This window comes from Podarcis gaigeae, assembly GCF_964106915.1.
Source record: "Podarcis gaigeae genome assembly, chromosome: 11".
Lineage (NCBI taxonomy): Eukaryota > Metazoa > Chordata > Lepidosauria > Squamata > Lacertidae > Podarcis > Podarcis gaigeae.
Genome location: NC_139687.1, coordinates 30198911 through 30219177, shown reverse-complemented (window position 1 = coordinate 30219177; position 20267 = coordinate 30198911). Strand labels below are relative to the sequence as shown.

At 39.1% G+C, this 20267-nt stretch overlaps 1 protein-coding gene across 5 annotated transcripts in view; it reads left to right on the top strand.

Annotated features, from left to right (window-relative positions):
* The window catches only part of ADGRV1 (adhesion G protein-coupled receptor V1), a 232105-nt gene that overhangs the window by 102732 nt on the left and 109106 nt on the right, over positions 1-20267 (top strand). For 4 of the 5 annotated variants that reach the window (XM_083703064.1, XM_083703065.1, XM_083703067.1 and 1 more), the window contains 19 exons: positions 284-469; positions 880-1112; positions 1518-1666; positions 2560-2761; positions 3350-3569; positions 4195-4434; positions 5537-5686; positions 6718-7191; positions 8434-8577; positions 9209-9380; positions 10113-10248; positions 11036-11889; positions 12826-12943; positions 13750-13921; positions 15374-15616; positions 17237-17644; positions 18193-18377; positions 18808-19045; positions 20104-20243. In XM_083703064.1, the coding sequence (XP_083559190.1) occupies positions 284-469; positions 880-1112; positions 1518-1666; positions 2560-2761; positions 3350-3569; positions 4195-4434; positions 5537-5686; positions 6718-7191; positions 8434-8577; positions 9209-9380; positions 10113-10248; positions 11036-11889; positions 12826-12943; positions 13750-13921; positions 15374-15616; positions 17237-17644; positions 18193-18377; positions 18808-19045; positions 20104-20243 (4664 nt within the window). Of the gene's footprint in view, positions 1-283; positions 470-879; positions 1113-1517; positions 1667-2559; positions 2762-3349; positions 3570-4194; positions 4435-5536; positions 5687-6717; positions 7192-8433; positions 8578-9208; positions 9381-10112; positions 10249-11035; positions 11890-12825; positions 12944-13749; positions 13922-15373; positions 15617-17236; positions 17645-18192; positions 18378-18807; positions 19046-20103; positions 20244-20267 lie in introns of those variants that run through there. The other variant, XM_083703068.1, reaches the window with a different exon arrangement.

The following is a 20267-nucleotide window of genomic DNA, read 5'->3' as shown; positions in this document are numbered from 1 at the left end:
GCCTCTTTGGCACTGTGGCTGCACTGGCAGGCTCTTCTATCAGTGTATTCCAGATGTTGTTCCAGCATAGCTACCTTGACAGTGGCCTATCTGATGTTGTGCCACTGTCACAAGGCTTCTGCTGTATTTGATAGCCCCTTCACTCGTATACATCGAGTATAGGCTTGTGACTGCTGTGTTCCATGTTGGTTAGATTTTGCATTTTGGTTCACATGTAAATGGGCTTTCCATCAAAGTGAACATTGCAAAATTCTTACTGGTTTGTCTGCTTGCATTTCTTTAGGCTCTAGATGACGATGTTCCAGAGGAAAAACATCACTATCAGTTTCATCTAAGTGGTATCAGTGATGGAGGAATCATAAATGAGTCTGCCAGCACAGCAAACATCACCATGGCTGCTAGTGACTTCCCCTATGGGAAGTTTGCGTTCTCCCAGGAACTGCTGCAGACGTCTGAAGAAGAAAAATGGGCAAGTGGGGAGTTCACTTATTGTATTTATTTATTTAACAAAACTTATATACCACTTGGTTTGTAACAAAACCTCTAAGCAGCTTGCAAAAGTAGTAAAATTATTAAAACAGTTGAAAACAAAAGTAAAAGTATTTTAGAAACAGTTAAAATCAGCAAAAATCTAAAACAAAATTCAAGCATGTCTGGGTAGGCTTGCTTAAAGAAAAATGTTTTAACCACAACGCAGAGTACTAACCACTATACGATCATGGTCATAGTGTGCCTCCACCCTAAAATAATGGTTTCTTACAAGTGTGTAATGAGTATTGTGCGGCACCTGCAACAGTTATAACATACAGCTGTAATCAACGTTACAATGCAACATGATGTAGTGTCATTGGAGCCTTAAGGAATGCTTGTCCTCAACAGGCTAATATCACAGTTGTCCGTTCACATGGATATTACGGGCAAATTCGCCTCTGGTATCAGGCGATGAATGGAACTGCCGTTGAAGGCATGGATTTTACTCTCATGTTCAGAGAGGTTACTTTTGAACCCAAGGAGACTATGAAAACTATTTATGCAGAAATCCATGATGATGACCTCCCTGAAGGTCCTGAGGAGTTTTCAATAGAAATGACAAAAGTTGAACTACTGGGAAGGTAAAAAATAAATTTCATTGCATGGGAGAAGATTAACCATGGCGACAGAATTTGCTATATGTGGTACATATATATAACAAATTTAGTAACCCTGGATATCTTACTTGATGTTATGTTTTGGATTCAACTGTAGATTGCAAGATAGAGATTAATGACTGGGTGTTGTTGTTGTTGTTGTTGTTGTTCGTCTTCTTCTTCTACTACTACTACAATTTGCAGTTGCCCAACTAATCTATATTACAAACCAGGACCAAATCCAGGCTCATTCTCTTGGCATGAAACTATGGTTAGCAGTGCAGCTATGTCTGAACTAAGCCAGTTTGTCACAGGACAAAAACTGGGACAGCCAGGAATCTGAGCTTATTGCCTAATTTCTTTATATTTCCCTTCACATACTTTTGCAAGTGGATTTGATTTTACGATAAAAGAAAATGGACTGCAAGTTGACCAACCCCCTGAGATAGGAAATGCCTCAGTAATAAAAATCATTATATCGAAAAGTGACAATGCAGAGGGCATAATTGAATTTGATCCACTCTATACAAGTCTGCAAGGTAGGTTAAGGATATAGCATCATGCTGCATTTTAAAGAGCAAATGAATGACTTTATCATTGTTAATGATGACCTCTGAGCTTGGTGTGGAAACAGATGGTTGAGCACTCTTGCTGGACCTCTGCAGGTCTTTTCAGAATCCCATGCACATGATATGCATGTCAGGGAGAAGCAGAATATTAATGTAATAAAAATATAATAAAACAGTACTATCCATTCAAAATCTTGTACTTGTTTTAGGTTTCGATTTCCTTATTTATTTTCTTTGGTGGCATCAATAGCTACAGAAGAATGCAAAAGTGCACTTAAACATCTCCCCCAAACAGAGTTTAAAGTTGTTTTTTAGCACCAGGAAACAAAAACATAACTGTTGTGACAGGTACTCTTACAGATGTCCCATTGATACTATCACCCCTAAAGCAGAAAGTTTTGCTGCTGTTCCTCACAAGATGCCCTTGGCTCTTGGGATGGTGGGAGTTCAGCCCAGTTCAGCAGCTGAGAGCAGCAGTAAGTAGCAATAGCAGCGCCTCACTGTGTGCTGCACTGGAAAATGCAAAGCTTTTCCATGAATCTCTATGGGTTAAATAGCTTGTGAGAAATGTAAAATGAAATGTACCAACAGGGACCTTCTGAGTGATTCTCTCCCTCTGTGGTTCAAACAAGTAGAAATAATCAGCTTTCAAGGATATGCAACAAATGTCTTTGTGAAATAATCACTTTGCAATTCCAATTTTTGTCCTACCACTGGTGGCATTTGGGGGCAATTTCCTAATATTGCCTGAGTACCCCCCTCCCCAAACATATGAACTCAAGTAAAAGAATAAATGATATGGCCATATACAAGCATGCAATTTAGAAAATGTCACTCATTCACTTTGAATTCATTTTTTGTAGTGGAAGAAGATGTTGGATTGATAATGATTCCAGTGGTGCGAAGACGTGGGACTTACGGCTTAGTGACTGCAGATTTCATATCTAGAAGTATTTCAGCTCTTCCTGGCGGTGTTGACTACAGTATCATAAATAATTCAGTCATTTTTCATCATGGCCAAAACCAGAGTTTCATCAGTGTCTTAATCATAGATGACGATGAAAGGTAATGATGTTGAAGACTTCTTTGCATATGACAGGGAAATGGATAAGGAGGTCTAAAAATATATGAGAATATCTTTTGAATCATAGAATTGTAGAATTAGAAGGGACTCCAAGAGTCATCTGATCCAACCCTTGCAATTCAGGAATTTCAACTAAAGCATCAAAGACAGATGGCCATCCAACCTCTGCTTAAAAACTTCGTTTTAAAAAGTTGCTGATAAACTTTTTTTTTTGCTGTAAACAAAATTTTTAGCTGTGAAGCAAACATTGATCAAGAATAAAATAGAGAACAACCATTATTATCTCAGTCTCTTTTCTGGTTTCCTGTAAATTTCTCTTATGAAGAAGAAATTAAAAAATAGAGTTTCTATGTGTCTGTTAAATAAGCTGCAATTACATATATAAATGCAGATCATGCACTGGCAGTTATTTTCCCTTTCTTATGTCTACAGTGTAAACCACCCATAATTAATATTGAATATATGCAAATGTTCTGGTGAATTGCTGGGCATTCAGATTTTAATGATGCCTATACAGAGAGGTCATGTTTGGTAGCAAAATGTGATCTTTTCTATTGTTTCTGGAATAGAGAATATGCTGAGCAGTTTGAAATCCAGCTAATAAGTGCTAGTGGGGGAGCAGTCCTTGGGCTCCACCTAGTGACCCAGATAACTATTGCTAAGAGCGACTCTCCGCATGGGATTGTCCGGTTCCTCAACCAAAGCCGAATAATTATCCCCAATCCTGATATGTCATTGACGCTGTCCTTGGTCCTGGAAAGAACTGGAGGCTTGGTGGGAGAATCTCAGGTATGGCTCCCCGTCTTAAATTAGATGCTGGTGAATTCCTTTTGTAAGGATGCATTTTATTATGAAATGAATGAGATTAAATTTCACACTCCCTCATTTTTCTATAAGATTGTGTCGTATAAGATTGTAAACCAGATTATACAGGAATTGTTTCTGGTCTACGCATCTACTGAATGTGATAAGATTATTTTAACCTGCATTTAGAGTAGGTGGTAATTTGGCTATCCATTCCCCACCCCTCTTACTGTGGTTGTTTTTTTCTGGTTTGTGTGCTTTCCAGTTTTGCAGATTGGTGTATTGCTTGCTGTCTTTTACATTTTAAAAAATAACTGATACATCATTAACTGCTTGAGGGTTTTCATGGACAGAAAGGTGGGATATAAAAAAAAAAACATGAGTAAAATGGGACTCACTGCTATGGGCTAAGGGTTGTTAGATCAGTTAAGCCACTTGAGGTTAGAAGGACTGTGCTTCTCTTGCCAATACTCACATGGGAAATAGAGCAACTCTCCAGCCATCCTCCAGTTAATGTCTTTCGTAAAAGGTACTAGCTACCATAATTGTTCTATTGCAACTTGCTTATAATACTAACAAATGCTACCTTTGGAATTTATATATTTCACAGATTAACTGGGATATTTTAGGACCTAACTCAGAGACAATTTTACCTGCTCTGAACAGTGACATTGGTGACCCGGTGAACGGATCCTTTTATTTTGAAGAAGCAGAAGGTGGTCTGAGAAGCATCACCTTGGAAATTTATCCTCATGAAGAAGTTGAAGTTCAGGAGACCTACATTGTTCGACTGAGCATTGCAAAGGGTGAAACAGAACTGGATCCAAAGGCTGCCAGCATTACACTAATAGTAAATCTTTTTTTAAAAAAAAATAAAAAAATTGGGACTGTTTCTGTAGTAAAGCAGGTTGGGTTGCTCAGTGTTTTTCCTGCCCAGGAATTGTTGAAAGCTTTGCGACATGAGGAAGGCTCAGCCATTCCTCCTCCCTGCATTTAAAGAATGTGTGAGAAAGTTGTGGGGATACCTGACTAGCCCCACTCCCACTACTGGCACACATAAGAGCCATGTCCATCTGTGCTTTGACCAAAATCTGAAGCTATTCTATGCACATACTGATGAATAAAGCTCCTCCTTAGGAAGGCGAATCTTGGCTGAAATAAGAGTTCCTCTTGTGTTGAGGCGTTCTGGGAACATGCATGCATATAGCCCCTTCTCATGCTTGCTGCATTGGCAGTGACATGGTGTGGCCAATGTGCATATTGACCATGGGAGTGGGGTTAACCTCATGGCCCCACAGCCTCCCCACCAATACCTCTTTTCAAAATATGGAGGCATTTGCAGCTGAGTGAAAATAAGTGGGCATCTTGCCCTACCAAGCTGTTGAGAAGCAGGCACTGATACAGTCATCTGTATCTTGGCCATTGTTCTTCTTAGATAACATTTCTTCTACTGTTTCTCCTTCCTGAACATGAGTGGATCAATAATTTTCCCCATTTCAGTTTTATTAAACTTTTCTTCCCCCAAAGAACTGAGTCATTCTAACCTTCCCAACATTTAATTTGTTCTTTTTAATAATTTATGTTTATCAGCATCCAAAATTATTATTGACCATTGTTGTGTGAAGTCAATACACTTGATTTCATTTGCAGAATATGCACACAAAATCCTATTATCACAGTTCAGGTCCTTTTGTAATTTACATGCTGCTCTCATTGTAACCTTAACAAAACAATTAGCTGCCATGCTTAGGTTTGTTTATTTGTTCAAAAACAAGCTCAAAGTCACAGCATAAAAGATTAGTTGCATTGTTGTTTGGATCTTATGCCATTTTTTTTAAAGGGAATAAGTAAACATGGAATTAATATCTCATGAATTGTTGCTTAAACTGTTTAATTTTTATTTGTCCCACAAGCAAGGAAAGTCAATTATATGCTATTGAAAACATTTTTAGATTCTGAAGTTTGGAGATCCCAATGGAATTGTGCAGTTTGCCCCTGAATCATTATCCCCAAAGTACTACGAGGAGCCGTCAGCATCTGAAGGGCCACTACGTATCGTGCTATTCATAATGCGAATTCAAGGCACCATGGGGAACATTACGGTAGTTTCAACCTTTGGTGCTTATTTGGTGGTTTCGACTTTTGCTACAAATTGCAACAGTGTAATCTGAAGTCTTTAGCAGCACATTTGATCTCACCCTTGACTATGAAGGTGAAATTAGATCTTATGGAGACATTGTGCAATGTATGGTAGATTCGTAAAGTTCTTAACTAAAGTTTCTGAATGTTTTAGGTTTTTAAATTTACAGTATGATCACATCTTACACAAGGGTTCCATGTATCTGCAAAAATACATATACTCAAACTCTTGGAACTGTCGCCGCATGAGCATCCTGGTGCTTCTGGACACAGTGCAAAGCAGGGAGCTTAGAAGCTCATTTGGCATTGGGTTTCCCCAGCGCTTTTAAGCTCACTGCCTTGCTTGGGGAACAAAGCCGCCTCCACATGTCAGCTCTGGAGCCCCCAAGATGCTCTTGCAAGATCTCACAGGGCTGTCTGAGTTCCTGCAAGATCTCACAGGAGCATCCCAGATTTGCCACGTGGACTGGACCTTACTTCCCAAGCAAGGCAAAAACCTTAAAAAACTCTTTTTTGCAGCAGGAAAACCCTTTTTAATATCTCCCCCTTGCTTGCATTTAACTTATGTGGCCTTCAGCCACATATGGTTGAAATTGTGCAAGTTAAATGTGCATAATAGGCAATCATACTGTATTTCTTTGTTGGAATGATTTGGAAAACTATGTCAAGCATAAACAATAAATCAGTTTAAATGTTTCTTAGAGGAATGTGCTTATTACTTTTAGAGGGACATATTTAGGGGAACTGTTATTATGAGTATTTTGCTACTATGCTGTGCATTATGGTTTATTATTATGCTGTATGAATTATTTTCTTAATGTCGTACACTGCTCTGGGATCATTGATTAAAGGGTATATACAAATCAAATAAATAATAATAATAATAATAATAATAATAATAATAATTTCATTTTAAAAGTAATTGTCTAATATGTAAAAAGATATGAAGGTCTCACCACTTTTTGAACTTACTGATCAAAGATTTTTATTTCAGGTTCACTGGGAGCTAAGTAGTGATTCAGATACTACAGATGATTTCCTTTCCACCAGTGGCTCTGCTGTGATTCCTGATGAGCAAAGGACATCTGAGATTGTTATATTCTTATTGCCTGATGATGTCCCTGAAATAGATGAGCATTATGTGGTACAGCTTACTTCAGTGGAAGGAGGAGCTGATGTGGATCAGGAGAAAAGCACTTCTGGATTCACTGTTTTGGCAAATGATGATCCCCATGGAGTATTTGCCTTGTATTCTGAAAAGCAGTCAGTGCTGGTGAAGCACGATCTGAGCCGGCACATCCAGATTAACGTAACTCGTCATGCGGGGACTTTTGGAGATGTGATTGTGGAGTATCATGTTTCATCTCCTAGTGAAGAAAGCTTAGTCACGCCAACCAATGCAGTGGGACATCTGCTAGTTAAAGCAGGTTCCAGTTTTGGAGTGAAGACTGTGCCAATACATACCCAGGTCTGTAATTTCTCTTTACCTTGTGAGGTCCTTGAAACTGAGTTGAGTAAGCAGCATAGCAATACTTTGTGACCATTGTCCATTATAAGTTTGGCTGCAACCCAAAGCTTTCTAGAAAAGTAAGAGTCCCATTTTCTAGAATCAGAGTGGAGAGGCACCCCAGAGGTCATCGATCCTAATCCCTGCCTGGGCAGGAAATCTGCTGTTGTAGCATCCTTGGTCAGTAGCCATCTGGCCTCTAGTTTTTTTTTTAAAAAACCCTCTAACTAAGGAATCCACCATCTTCTGATGCTGTCTGTTCCATTACTGAATAGTAATGGATGGTAAAAACTAGTAATAAATTTTACCATCACAAAGTTCTTCCTGATGTTAAGTCTTAAACCACTTTAATATGCACTTGTTGGTTTGGTTCCTGCCTGCTGGAGCAACAAATTTGTTCCACCATTGATGTGTCAGCCCTTCGAAAATCTGAAAATGGCTATTACATCACCTCTTAATAATCTCTTCTCCTTGCTAAACGCACACAACTCCTTCAATCTTTCCTCCTCTGGGACACATTCCAGTCTGTCAATATCCTTTAAGAGATTGTGGCTGGGACCTTTCAAAGGAAGGGAGGTTTGACATGTGCAGTAGGGAGGGATTGCCTGTGCATTTCCTCTTATCATATGAAAACATTGTCTCCCAGGAAAGCCCTTTCAATAGCAGTCCCTGAATTGTAGTCTTTGAAATACGCTTTTTCTATACGCAGTACTGATGGACAAAGAAAACTTGCAATTTAAAATATTTTCTTAGTGACAGCATGTTTCCCATAGTATAGTCTTTCATGATCCAGAATCTTGCTTGGGTACAGTCTCTGTCCATGAGGAAACATCTGCCTTGGGGCCTGATTATGCTTTCAGCTTTTTCATGAACTATACTGGGTGAGGGTTTGCATGGCTGAACACCTTGTTACTACTACAACAACCCTCCTTGCACACTGTAAATGATTAATTATAATTGTATTCTGCTTATAGGCAATAAATAAATACTGAAGATGAACTTAAAACAGTTGTGGCTTGAATATGCCACCATCTGCCATTATTCATAATTTAACATTATATTCTATTATTCTTTTGGGAAAGATTTTAGAAAACAACATGTTTAAAACAGTTCTCAATATGAGGATTTCTTGTTTGAATGTCTCACACGTAGTTCTTATTTCCTAGCTGATGACAAAACAGATAAGTGATTATCTCCTTTCAGGTGTTTCTCTTCCTGGGCTTGAATTTTACTCTGAAACTGAACAGCGTAACCCTGTTCAATGTTAGTGCCAATATTGTGCCTAAAATATTAAATACAACGATGTCAGTCTCTGTCCCAATTCCCAAAGAAGCTGCCAATTCTCAGGTAAGTACAGCCATGTAACATCTGTACCACCAGAGGGCAGATCAAAATTAATGCAGACACAATGTTGTTAGAATTAACTGGCTGCCATATGTTGAAGCATTTGAACAAATTATTTGTAAATGTATCTGTGTAAAAACTGGTGAGGTTTTTGGTTTCAATATGTGCTTGCATTTACTTGCCATGCATTTAGGAAGCAACATGTGCAAAGAGCAGAATGTAGATTTTTATGGATCAAATACTAATACATTTGGTTTTGAAAAACATGAATAGTTTTTGTTATATGGTTCCAAATTCTATCAACTGCTTCAGGAAATTTTCATTTAGATATCATTAGACTTCAGAGGAGAGAAGTGAAACACTGTATCTTGTTGCCATGTGTATATGCAAAAAAAATACCTTGTGTTGATAGTGTGAGAATTAGATGCGTTCCAGAGCCAGATGTAAAAATTCTAGGGTTGTTAAAGGAGTGTATGATGCTGCCAGTAGAAGCAATACTTCATATAGGAATATTTGATCCACAAAAGTATAAATTTACTTTAAGCACCATGTGGCTGCTGCTAAAGAATAACATGTATGTGCAGGTAAAATCATCCATTTCTCACAATAACAACATCTTTCTCCATTTGGGTAGGTTGCCTTTGAGTCTGCTATCTTACGACTTACAAATATTACAGCAGGGACAACCCAAGCAATGATAACTCGGGAAGGAGTGTATGGCTCCATCACAGTAATGTGGAGTTCTGGATATCCACCTGGCTTGATTCCAGAGTTCCTTCAACCAGGCAATATTACACCAGCTTCTGGTGAGTGCCTCCATTTTGCCCCGTACAAGAAGAACCTGAGATCTTCTACATGCAAATCATATGCTCTACTGTTGGCACCATCTTTTGCTTCATAGAATCTTTAAATCACAAGGCTTAGGCTGTTGATGATTTTGCCCCTTACAGGCCAGAAGTATGTTCATCACATCACGACCCTGACTGTTGCAGTTTTATTTCATTGGAAGAAGAAAGTTCTTGAGAACACTGGGTTAAAGATGGCATTTTCCTGTTCTATTCCTGGCCCAGACATCTGGGGGGAAAACATATATAACTTTTATTATCTTTAATCATATAGAACTGTAAAGACTGCTCATTTCCTGCTTGCATTATCTGATGAGAGGATAAAATTCTTAAGAGAGAATGCTGTGTCTTGCCAGGGATATTCAAAATTCAAGTTTTGTGTTACGCTTTTATTCATTAGGGTTTTATTCAAATTTGCATATGTTCATTTTATTTTAATATTTGTTAAAAGAAGAGCAACCAAGTCTTTGTAAAGAGGCATACCACCATCTACCAGCAAAATACAGCTTTGTAAGTTACCTTACACCCAAATAAGCACAACATAAATTAACTTCTGTTGATATTACCAAACCTTTGTTTTGTGATTGACTGATGAATAGAGACAAATCTGAAACTACGATCTAATGTGAAACTGTTGTTTCTGTTTAAAAATTCAATTGTTCTTTTAGCAACTTCCTTCCTTTCTCTTTTCAGGCATTGTTATTGTTCCTCATGGTGAACCAAACAGGACAATTTCTTTCCATGTTATACCAAATCCAAGTATCCCTGAAGCATTTGCTATACATTTGTCAGCTGTGCATAGCAATGTATCTGGTGGAGCTCATCTGAGGTAAGAAAGGCTATTGGTCAGATGCTATTCAGGAGCTGGACATTGGCAGTAAAAACTTTGATCTCATTTCATTATTCAATTACTCTTATATCCCCCACTCATTCAAAGAATCTTGACCTGCTCACATAGTAGTCTTCCCTTTGGGAAGCTTACAGAGCCAAACCTTCTAGCTTTGCAAAAACCATTATAACTTGCCTTCCGACCATTCATTACACAGAGATGTGTACATGAGCATTTCTCTATCCGTGTGCGGGGGGGGGGGGAGAAATACATATGAGAAAGAACACACACACAGAAAATCTCTTTATGAACTAATGTTTCCAGTACAGTGGTACCTCAGGATGTGAACGGGATCCGTTCCAGAGCCCTGTTCGCATCCCGAATGGAACACAAGACGCGATGGCGCGTCTGCGCGTGCGCATGACATCATTTTTATGTTCTGCGCATGTGCGTGTGGCAAAACCCGGAAGTAATGTGCTCCATTACTTCTGGGTCGCCGTGGTGCGCAACCCAAATTTGCCTAACCCGAAGCGTATTTATCCCGAGGTATGACTGTACATTTAAGATGAATCCAATATACACACTCTTTTTTTCTTTTTCTTTTTGAAAAATTACATCCAAGTTCTTAGTTGGTTCCAGCTGTTAAAAAATGGTGATGCTCTTACCTAAGGCTGGAGAAAGATTTTTTCTGATAACCAGAAATGGTAAGATGAGCTGTTTTTGCTTGTGGTTGTACTTCCTTTTGTAGGTCTTCGCAAATAAAATTTTCACTTTGTTTTTGTTCCAGACCAGGCTTCACCGTTGCTGAAATTGAACCAATGGGAATCTTCCAGTTTGCACCTAACTCAACAAATATTTTAGTAAGGGAAGAAGCACAAATGGTCAAATTGTATGTACAAAGACTTTTTGGCTACCAAAGCAACCTCACAAAACTGTTCTATGAGACCATTGCAGGAAGTGCCAAACCACTAGAAGACTTTGAACCTGTTCATAATGGAGAGCTTGTTTTTGGACGCCTTCAGACTGAGGTTGTGTTTGAAATCTTGATAATTGATGACAGCATTTCAGAAGAAGATGAAATATTTTTTGTGAACTTAACATCTGTGGAAGTTATAGCTACACACCCATTTGACCCAACATGGAATCCACTTTTGAACCTAGAGTTTAGTGTTGCATCAGTTACCTTACTGGCAAGTGATATTGTTATCCATAATGGAATTTTAAGTCTTGGACCAGCTATTATTTACACTGAAGAAGACACCGACAGCAGCACACCCAATGCAGTTCTGATTCATATTAGGAGGACTCTAGGTTTTGTGGGAAATGTTTCTGTCACTGTTAAAACATTTGGTGGAATAAGTGCTCAGAGTGGGACAGATACATTCCCTTTTGAGATTGTCTCTGGGATTTCTAATCTAACCTGGGCAATTGAAGGAGTCGATTTTGAGGAGCTGACTCTGTCTGTTACATTGCTGGAAGGGGAACGAGAAAGTCAGGTGTCTGTCAGCATTCTTGATGATGATGAGCCTGAAGGACAGGAAATGTTTTATGTTGTGCTCTCTGACCCTCAAGGTGGAGCTCAGATTACAGAAGCTGTGGATGAACATGGTTTTCAAGGTTTTGCCACAGTTATTATCAATGGTAGGAGCTTTTTAGTAGAATCAATAAATAAATTAAACACTGTTAAGGTGGTTATTACTTTATGCTTACCTAGATTTTAAGAAGTTTTGCTGAATGTTGTATTTTTGTTGGTTTTATGCAAAGTGCTTAGAGAAAAACTGTAGTATTTTTTTTAAAAAAGGAACATGCTGATGAGATATACAGTAGGGATAAGCAGCCCTTCTGGGCTGGGACCAAAATTACAAGGCAAATCAGGGCCATTGTACTAATCTCAAATTTCAAAGGTGATATCAACAAAGCAGCCTGTGTTAGATCAGGGTTCTAAAAACCTTGTGTTGCTCTGGCACTCAGTTTTGCTGTACTCTCTATTTTTCTCTACACTATATCTCTATGTTTTTCTATATTTTAATGCCACCCTAGGCCCATGAATCTTGCAATAAGTCAAACTTCCCAAAATGCCTGTAAAACACTGAAGAACTGTGGGTGATTTTCTTTTTTAATGTCCAAAGTTTCAATTAACTTTTTTTTTAAACAAGTTTTGCACTTTGATGATAGTATTGTGTACAGCCAAATGGCAAATGGCAAATACCTTTTCACAAGCATAGTCAGTGGGATCACAATATCAAAAATGTTTGATTCTAATGTAGCTTAAACCCCAAAGTGTGTGACTATGTGTACACACAACAGAGTGGATGGGTTAACTCAGTGAGATGGGCAGGGTATAAGTATTATTATTAATAATAATAATAATAATTCCTGCGGCAGGATTTCCTTTAAAACAGGAATATTTCAGTTTCTCAATTCATGTTATAATACATTATAACAATTCATGTTATAATACCTTCTCATTCAGTTTCACAGAGATATTTCAGGTTCTGCATGAATTCTTGAATAATGGAACATTGATTGGCAAGTATGTGCTTCTCAATAATTCTGGATGACCCATTTCTCACCCAGGAAATGATCTTCAGAATGGAATTCTGGGATTCAGTGAAGAGGCGCAAAGTGGCCTTGTGCTTGATGAAGATTCCGAAAAGAGGGAGGTGCAACTCATTGTTACCCGGCAACCAAACAGGTGCAGGCCACGGCTGGTAAAAAGGGCTGTCTCCACATGCTGTAATGTGTGTGGTTTTGAAATCAAAGAAACTGCTCTGAGCAGAAGAGGTTCTCATAGAACTTTTATCATAAATCTTTGGCTCTCAAGATGCTCTAATAGTTTACTGCAATTTGGCAAACTTGCCTCATAAATTTAGAATATGATTTAAGTCAGTCAGTCGGTCTACCAGAACTGAACAGAAATGAGAGAATTAAACACTCTACCAACCTAACTCATATACATAATAGCTGAGATGTGAAATTAATTTCCTTGCTTTTTGCACACACTTGTGATTTATGGCTTACTTCACTAAGTAAGGTGCAATGGTCAGCTGATTAGGGTTGGAGGTTGTGGGTTCTGGCTTTGCTTCATCTCAGGCTCAAAAGTAGCCTTGCTGCCATCCATTTTTAAGTGGGAATCAAATCAATTGTGCTGGTGGTATTATTGCTATCATTCATTCATTCACTCACCCTAAAGTCCCAGGATAAGTTACAGCATCAAGCTCAAAAGCAGCTAGATTTTGTGCTATACCCCATCCTGGGACCTTAAGGAAGAAGGGCAGGCAACATGTACAAATTAAATCCAGTGGCTCCTGTAAGATGTATCAGACCAGCTTTAGGAAGTAATGCCATGAAGAGAATGTCTTTCACTTTCTTTGAAACATTTTGCTGTGCAATGTTACATTTGGAATGCAGGAGAAAATGTGGATGGCTGGGTGGGCTGGCTTTGGTTTTCCGAATGTCTGCCTCTGTTGTTGCGTTTATTCTGGTTTGCTTTGTTGATAGGGCTTTCGAAGATGTGAAAATCTCCTGGCGCGTGACCTTTAACAGAACATCTGTTGTCCTGCAGAAGGATGGCACAGATCTGGCAAATGAACTGCTGGCTGTCCTAGGGGTCGCCACTTGCAAGGCTGGTCAAACAAAATGCACAATTGTTATTGAGATAAAGCCTGATAATGTGAGTACTGGTTATTTCAGATTGGCTGCTTAGAAAGACGGCGTGTTTATCTCCCCTCACTACCCCCCTCAGGGCATAAAAAGAAATAGGGTGTAGCCAGGGGAGGTGCAGGGGAGAAGGTGCTTCCTTGCTGCACCATCAGACTATACTGAGCTACTGGCCCTGAAACACCATCAGCTCACACTTAGGAAAGGGTCTTATATACTGGGTCTTCTTTGTCATGTTTTCTGTGCAGTGACATCCATGAAATTCCACACATGAACACAAATAACTTTGGGAAATTCTAGAGCTTTAGCCATTGGACTGTTGCTTGCCCCAAAGGCAAGCTCTTGGCTAGCTAGCATGCATACCCTATAGAATAAAATGAATACTTCACTTTTTGAAATTGGTGTCCATACTGTGGCCAAACAGAAATGTTTATAGGAAATCTGCAAGCAGGATTCAAGCACAGAAACACCCTCACCTCTTGTGGTCCCCACAACTGGTATTCAGAAGCATTATTGCCTCCAATCATGGAGGCAGAACACAGGCATCATGGGTCGTAGCCATTGAAAGCCTTATCTTTCATCCTCTGTGGAAGTCTTTGAATTTAACACTCAAAGACATCCAAGCTACGTTCCAGAAAGTAAGATCTTTGCAAGTCCTCCTTCTTTCTTTCTCCCCGAGTATTGCTGCCTTACTGCCCACAGTCTGCCTATTTGTTCTGGGAGTAATAAAGGCTACTTATTTAGCACATGATTTAAAGTGGAATTGTGGACTTGAAACATTTTTGCTGAAAAATCTGAGATCATTTGACTGCAATTTGGGGGCGGGATGAAGATTGCATATCAAATGTATCCTCCAAAGCCTTGCTTTCATAGATTTATAGGGAGCTGAAATGCTTTCAAATATCAATATGTAGTAGAAAATATTTGTCATTGGATTTATTTATTTTTACATGCACTTTCATGTACAAGTGCCTTAAAATCCATTTCATTTTGAAAATTTCAGCGTTTGGGGGATGTTTCATGCCATTTTCTTTTAAGTGCATATTTAAACCTTGGAGAGAATCATACTTTGAAGCCAAGGATGAAAGGACATAAAAGTAGTGCTTGTTACGATTGTTTCAAAGGAGGGGCTCGTTTACTTTCCCAGGCTTGGGATGCTAACTGCAATGACTCTCCTGCCAATGTGTGATATGAATGGCTTAGGTGAGAGATGCACAGGAGATCCTGGAAACAGTGACCTCAGATTCCAAAGAGCTGCTGTATATAAGATGACAGACATATTCATGCAAACTGTTTTCAGGACCAGCCTGTCTCAGAAATCTTTGGGGAGCTGATCCCTTGATTTGAAATGCATGATATACAAATGTATTCTCTAATAGAGCAAGACACGGTTCAAAAGCACATTTAATGATGTTCCTTTTGGCATGAGTATTTACAGAGTTCTGAGTATCCTTTTGATTTTCAGGAACCTGAATTTGAAACCTATTTCTTTGTGGAGCTCTACGAAGTGGGTGCAGGAGCAGAACTGAACAACAGTGCCAGATTTGCCTACATAATAGTCCCAGAAAGTGACTCTCCTCGGGGTCTGATCTACTTTGCTGTGGGGTCTCGTCTGGCTGTGGCCCATAAGAAGACCACTTTAATTAGTCTTCAGGTGATTAGAGATTCTAGCACAGCACTTGCCACCTCAGTTGGCTACAGTACTCAGGTAGGACTAATGCACAAATGTATATACTATCTTCATTTCTTCTCTAATGCAAAGAAAAAAGTTAGCAGGTGTTTGATTTTTGCAAAATTTTTATGATACAAATTACAGCAATAGCATGCTGCAGCATGGATTTCTTCAGGGCTATTTTCCTAGAAAAAGAGGTGCTGGAACTCACCATGAACACCTCCCTCATTCTCTTATAAATGGCAATGGTGTCCACCTGAGAGGTGCTGGAATTGAGTTCCGCTAGTCCCAACTGGAAAAAGCCCTGGGTTTCTTTCCCTTACTATTGGATGGTGAGATAGCGACTGTTACACATCATCCAGGACCTTCATTGCTAAGCTGGGGCTTGAGCCGAGGTCTCCCTAGTCTAAATCTCATACTTCATCAGCTATGCTATGCTGACACTTGCAAGAGTAAATTGTGACCTGTGTCCCTCTGAGCTCAGTTGTAGCGACTCTCCTGATTTTGAATGGGAGCATTTTGACTACCATCAGGTTTACCACTCAGAGAATGAGTTTGATACCAACCTATAGGATGATGGTCTGATTCAGTGCAACATAGTTTCAAATGTTCTGCTTTGTTTATTAAGTGTCCTTGAGTTATTTTTGCACACTTGCTTTGTTGCTGTGTGTGTTTTCTGGAGATACTATATTATACAACTGTATGCATGCTATTTCACAGCATTTTCACAATGTCATGACACTAATACATAAGAATCAAACTATGAAAATTGCAGGTTGATGATCATTTGCCTCATTTAGATCACACACTCTGCAACCTCCATGGTCTTAACAAGCATGCATGGCAGATTGCCAAAGCATGAAGGAGATGAGGGAAAGGAAGTCAAGTAGGAGGCAGGAAGAACAAGGAATTTGCCTTGAGATCCTTATCCCCATTCTCCTCTTGCAAATAGTTTTAGGTGGTTTTTTTATTATTAAAAAAAAAATCACTCCCCACTTCCTTCATTCTTGCTGGTCTCACTGAGCCATCTGGAAGGGGCAAATAAACAGTTGTTTCTGCCAGTAACTGACAGGCAATGACTTTGTTCTCTAACATGTCAGTTCTCATAAGTAACTGCACTGGTTTACTTAAGAAAGAATAGGCAGTTCTGTTTGGAACTGGTTTAAACCGACTTTATCCGGCATGGCTGAACTGTTACAATTTTTAGTTGAGCAGGAAATGTACTTTGTTAATCATCGTTAAGAGCAGTGGCAACAGTTGCTCCCATACTCTGGTGGAGTATCGATGCTACAATTCTGTGCCAAGCTCATCAATCAAATCTTGCTAATTCCCATTTGACATGTGTTCTGGTCCTGCCTTCTCCTGACGCAGACCACACAGTTCAGAAAGATGTATTTTACAACCCAGCCTAACACGATACATCATTGACTAGCCAGCCTCAAACCTAGCACTTTGTTAGAAATACTTTGCCAAACACATTTCCCAGCATCGTCCTGATTAATTTTATTTGAAGTCAAGATAACAAAAATGAAAAATGCATTTTAAAATGTTCATAATTTGAAGCAAGCCTGGCTTTGCACAGTATTGCTTAATCCTTACCTAGAGCTTGCTTGCTTATTTATTTATTTATTTATTTATTTATTTATTTATTTAAAGGAGCTGATGAGACCTGAAGCTCTTGGCCGCATAATGATATCACCAGCCATTTCTGGGCAAGATTTTGCCAGATCTGAAGGAACGCTGTCCTTTGCATCTGGGCAGAGAGATGCTGTTCTGGATATAACACTCACTCCAGATACTGGATCCTTAAATCCGTTTCCTAAACGTTTCCAGGCTGTGCTTTTCAATCCTACTGGTGGTGCCAGAGTTGATGACATCTATGGTATTGCCAACATCACCATTGTGTCTGATTCAAACTCTCAAGCAGTCTGGGGTCTGGCTGATCAGTTGTCCCAACCACTTGATGACATAATTTTGAACAGAGTCCTCCAGTATTTAAACATCAAAGTGGTCACAGAAAGTACAGAAGAGCAGCTTGCTGCAGTGATGCACATAATTGATAAGGTACATATGCAGATGTTCCTTTGGCAATGATGAATGGGCCCTAGATTTAGGCATGGATGCAGCAACTCCTTGGGGGATGTAAGCTGATGAAAATGATAAACAGCAGCCATGGCTCTGTGGGGGGGGGGAAGTGTTGCTTTGATTCTGAAAAACAGAACGGACTATGAGTCTTCTGTAACAAGAACATACTAGGAAAGTATTTGCCAGCCTGCTTCTTATATGAAAGCCGTTGGTTCAGATGCCCAACTTAGATAGTAAGTTGGGATGGGCAATATTGTATGCTGTGATAGAGCCAGTATTCAAGCCTGTAAGGGAATTTTCACTGGCCACTTGAGGGAACTTAAGGTCATGACCCTTATGTAGGGGGAAAAAATTAACTGTAATCATTGTAATCAACCAAATAATGCCTTTAGGATAAGAGCATTAGTTGGCTTTGTCTTGGAAAATCTTAATTCTAATAAACTAGTTTGGGTATGGAAGGAAAGTGTGATTGCTACCTGTACACATGGAATAATTTTTATTCTTTGACCAATTTTTTGTTCCCTAAGATAATATCTGAGGGGGAAAAACAGGCACTCACTGATAAAAACCGAAGTCTCTTGTATGAGATCCTCTGTGCGCTTATTAACCCAAAACGCAAGGATACTCGAGGCTACAGCTTCCTTGCTGATGTTACTGAAAAATTTGCCTTTTCTCTTCCTATTGGAGTATTGTGTGGATCACAGGGTGAACGGTAAGTCTTTCCACATGAGCCAGGAATATTTCTGAAATTGAACTGGATGTTGATGTCCACTTGGAATTCTGTCTATGCATAATAGCCCTGTGGGACCAGAGATCTTAATATGTGAAGTGAGCAGAGTAAGCTCTTTAAAAAATCTGGCATTCTATGAAATAAACAACACATGATTGTTTTATTCAAATGGTTTGATATGATGAATTGATCATATGCCAAAATCAGCTCTTTTCCTGTCGTATTATCAAAACTTCTGCATTAATGCTTGGAGACATATTAGTAATTAATAATATATGAAAGATCCAGTTAATAGGCCAATAATAGGATGACAAAGGCATTAAGACAAGCATTATCCAGCACATGTTTCTTTCACAGGTAGCAAATGGCTTTTCCATTTCTTGAGCGTGTTGCTCCTTTTCTGTTTTAACAGAGGCAAAACCATCCTTGACCATTGCCCTTACATTATCATAATGGCCCATCACTGGTATCCACAGCAAATCAATGGACACAGATTTGATGGAAAAGATGGCGACTTCATTAGAATTCCTGAACATTTGTTGGAAGTTTCTCATTCTGAAAATGAAAATTGTAGGTTCATTCAAGTCACTGAGTATAGTAGCCAGCAATGGTTTATAATGGGTGACAAAGGAACTGCCCTAAAAAATAAGGTATGATTTTTATTTTTATTTAATTGTTTCTAATCCAAAAAATTTAAAGCTGCTTATATGGAGCTGCCAGGAATCTCCCGCCCAAGCATTGATCAGGTCCACACGCTCTTAGTTTTGCTGCTGCTATAAGATTAGTTGCTCCCTGCTTTTAAATTTAGACATGTGTTCAGGGGTTTTTTAAAGTGCTTAATATAGTTACCATTTGGAAGAGCAACCATATTAATCTGGAGCAGAATACACACAGAGACTATGGTTGTTCCTTTTTGTCTTTAGTGATATATTTGTATAGCATAGCCTTATTTTAGAGCAGGGTTTTTTTTTTAATGTAATTGTATCTAAACAATAATTGACCTGTATGTTTGGCCTTCACATGACACGTGGCTAGATAGAGTTTGGCAGGTAGCCCCACCATACCAAGTTTGCAAGGGGCAACACAAAAAAGACTGGTTCTGTGCTTTATGGTGCCCATTCTTTGACTTTATCTACAAACAGTGAGACTTATGCCCCCCTCCCACAGCTCATACAACTTTGTGGAGAGGTCTTAATGTAGCCAACCCTGTGTAAAGTGACAAACCCATCGCAAATGTTATATAAATATTTTTTATGCTACAAAAAATAAAAATATTTGGGGAGGGAATTGAACTGTTTGATTTATATATGCTTTATTTATGTACACATGGTTTGAGGATGAACTTAGCTGGTGGTATTATGGATACTGGCTCTGCGGTTTAAGCCTAGTAACCATGGAGTGCATATTCATATTCTCCTGTCATACGACTGAGGTGGAGTTTGGGCTTCTCTCCCTTAGAAAGTAGAGGAAGTACCAAGTATGTCAGTAGCTGAGCATATATATATGCATTATGAGGTCCCAGGTATGGTGCCCAGCAGCTTCAGGTAAAGTGTCTGAGGTGGTTTAGATGGGAAAGACCTTACCCTAAGTCTAAGATCTTGACAAAACTGCTGCCTAGGATAAAATGACTAGAGGTCTGGCTTTGCATATTTAGTGTACAAATGAGGATTCTGTGAGTAAAAATAAATCTCCACTTTGCCCATTTTAGATTTTTTCAATGAGTTTGAAGAGTCAGAGTCCTCTTCTACTGAAAGATAACAATGAGGTCACCTATCGGATTTATTCTACAGACAGCAGAATTGTTCCACACAAGTCTTTATGTCTCCTTTGGAATCAGGCTGCTGAAAGGTATATTTTCTCATTCTTGACTGC